The sequence below is a fragment of the Protobothrops mucrosquamatus genome, unplaced genomic scaffold (genome assembly GCF_001527695.2).
Source record: "Protobothrops mucrosquamatus isolate PMUCROS unplaced genomic scaffold, P.Mucros_1.0 scaffold3229, whole genome shotgun sequence".
NCBI lineage: Eukaryota > Metazoa > Chordata > Lepidosauria > Squamata > Viperidae > Protobothrops > Protobothrops mucrosquamatus.
The window spans coordinates 54899-57823 of record NW_015389226.1 but is presented as its reverse complement, the minus strand read 5'-3'; the positions used below and the strand labels follow the sequence as shown (position 1 = coordinate 57823).

The window sequence follows — 2925 nt, the reverse complement described above, 5'->3', positions numbered from 1 at the left end:
CACAAGCCCAACATCTTAACCACTGAACCACCACGCTGCCCAATAGCATAGTACATACAATGTTTTCTATATTGTAGTTCAGGTCTATAATTTGTACCGTTGTACGGCTACTTAAAGAGAATGTTATTTTTTAATTCCTTTTGATTGTAAAATACTGTATTTGCTTTTTCATAACTAAATGATAACATTTATGCAATTATGGAAACTGTACTAGGACATGTGACTAACTTGCAATATAATGACAAAGTTCATTCAGCCATTTAATTTATGTTTTTGTTTTTCTCTCAGCTGCAAAACCACAATAGAAGCAATACATGGACTGATGTCTCAAGTTATTAAGGACAAGCTTTTTAATCAAATTAACATTGCCTGAAGAATATCATCATCTGATACTTATGTTCAGGATAGAGAAGACATGCCTATTTGGACTAATTTCAGAACTGGAACTTGAGCCAAAATGGAGATTTTCGATGGATTTGTAGTACTTTAAATCATTCTTTCCCACTTCTTTGCCTAGTTTTAAGGACAGTTTACGATAACATTGCCTAGTTTACGATAACATTTTGTTGATTGCTTCAAATAAATAAATAGGTTGTAAAAGTTCAGAAGTTATCTGTGTCAGTCTGCAATAAAGATCTCTTAAAATGTCCAACTGCTCTTTTTTTTCTTTAATATTATGTCATTTTCATTCTTTGTGGTAAATTTTGTGCTGAGCCAAAACCATTTTTTTCCTGAACAGTGCCTACCCATCTGCACAATCTCTCCTGCAGTGGAAATGCTCCTCTTTCAATGAATCCATGGCTTGGTTCACAATTATTTCTTAAAGTCAGATCTTTCTAATTTATATAGGTGACAGCACATGATTGTGGCTTTTCTTGGAAACTGAAGGGCTGGTCCTGGTTAGTATTTGGAAAAGAGAAAAAAGTGCCTAAGAATTCCAGGGCTCTTGATTAGAGTGAGAAGTCAAAAAAATCATCCTGGAAAAATGCATAATATTCTGAGGAAACCATGGATGCAACAACATGAATCAAACTCAAATTGAAGACATCTTAGTCTATGAACACAAAATATAGGTGCTAAATTTGTGAATGCCTTTTAGTTATGATTCTCCTTGTATTGTCCTAGACTATAATTTCTAGGATAGCATTGAGTCACATCTGATGAATCCCATCCTTTGAAGAGATATAGCACTTTGATTATAATGCTGTAATCATTCCCACACTGATCAAGCTATCAGTGTATTTTTTGGCTTTAGCACACCATGAACTTATATAAAGTAATTTACGTATAAATTATAAAATTAATAAAGTAATTTCAGAACCTAAGGTGCACGATAATCTGTCGGCACAGAAAATTCAGCCCTTCCTAAAGAAATGTTTAAAGGGAAAAATATTCTTGGGGGACAAGGGCAATTAAAATCCAGTTTTTTCTTTTAGCTCTATTTTGCTTAATTAAAAATGGGAAGAGTTATTTCCTAATATAAAATTACTGTATTGAGGGTTCAGCAAAATTAAGACAAAATTTGTCTTACTAACTGGTAAAATCTGTTGTTTTATTAAATGACTAATCAGTATTACTCCCATCGCCGCCCGCGCGGCTGCATTCTGGACTAACTGGAGCCTCCGAATGCTCCTCAAGGGGAGCCCCATGTAGAGAGCATTACAGTAGTCCAGGCGGGAGGTGACAAGAGCATGGGTGACTATGCGCAAGGCGTCCCGGTCCAGAAAAGGCCGCAACTGGTGAACCAGGCGTACCCGGTAAAACGCCCCCCTGGCCACGGCCGANGGATTAAGAATAAAATACTTAATTGTGTGAAGATTTCATACTCTTAATATATAAGATATGTTCTTGTGCATATCTGCCAAATAGAAGTTGCCAATTTCAATGGTTATTTTTCTTTGTTAGCATTTAGAGCTCCTAGATATGACTATTTCATTTTTTCATGTCAGCATGAGTTATGAAGCTAAATATTTTTATTTATTTAATGACCAAATGGTTGCCCATCCCACTGTGTTAAGTGACACTGAATAGCTTCAAATATATGTGAAGAGAAATATAATTTTAATGTATGTATGTAATATATGAAAGTATGCTTGTATATTGGGGAAATTGAGCCATTTTTCCATTTGGCAACAGTCTATATTTCATGAGATTTTGAGTGGATAGCTGATTATTAACCCAAAAGGGGAGCTAATGTGCTTCAAGGTAGCCAATGTATGTATTCCATCCAATCCCATGGTTTTAAGAGAGCTGCTGCTAGACCATGGACAGTACCGAGCTAGATAAAGTAAGATTTTCATTCCATATACTAGCCACCTGTGTTTTACATTATCTATTTAAAAAACATGGATGACTAATGTATGGAATGAAATTCTGACTTTATTTAGTTTAGTATTATCCATACTCTTAGCAGCAGCTTTCTAGAATTAAAAATCTGTTTTTCTTAGTCTTGACAGGAAAAGGAAGTAATTGAACCTGAGGTTTTTTAAATGCAGCACGTGTTTAGTATCTGAATTAGAGCCTTACAGATCTTCTCTGGAATATAGAATGTGTGTAGAGAGTATAATGAGAAGAAAATATTTGACATTTTAAGTAATTTTTCACTAAACCATAATGTGGCTTGCTGGGTTTTAGTTTGGCATTATATGTGAACCTGCCAGTGTAATTAGTAAACTATAATTGAGATATATAGCTACAGTGACTTTGCACAGTGTACACAGTGTTTGCAAATAATAGGAATCTGCCCCATTATTAGTCATTCCAAATAACTGACAAAGCAACTTCAAGGAAAATGGAGGAATGACTGCAGAATATGATTATGTTGATCACACATACTCAATTTTAATTACAGAACTTTGTTGAAACAATACTGTGTTAATGAATCTACATTAAATACTATACTATTATTGTAAAGCATAGTAAGGA

The 2925-nt window shown here is 34.5% G+C and overlaps 1 protein-coding gene across 1 annotated transcript in view; it reads left to right on the top strand.

Moving 5' to 3' along the window:
* Positions 1-649, top strand: part of COPS5 (COP9 signalosome subunit 5) — a gene marked incomplete in the record, with an annotated part of 12305 nt that extends 11656 nt beyond the window's left edge. The window contains 1 exon segment of the mRNA XM_015826676.1: positions 289-649. Within this exon segment, the coding sequence (XP_015682162.1) occupies positions 289-373 (85 nt within the window).
* Between the last annotated feature and the right edge of the window lie 2276 nt (positions 650-2925).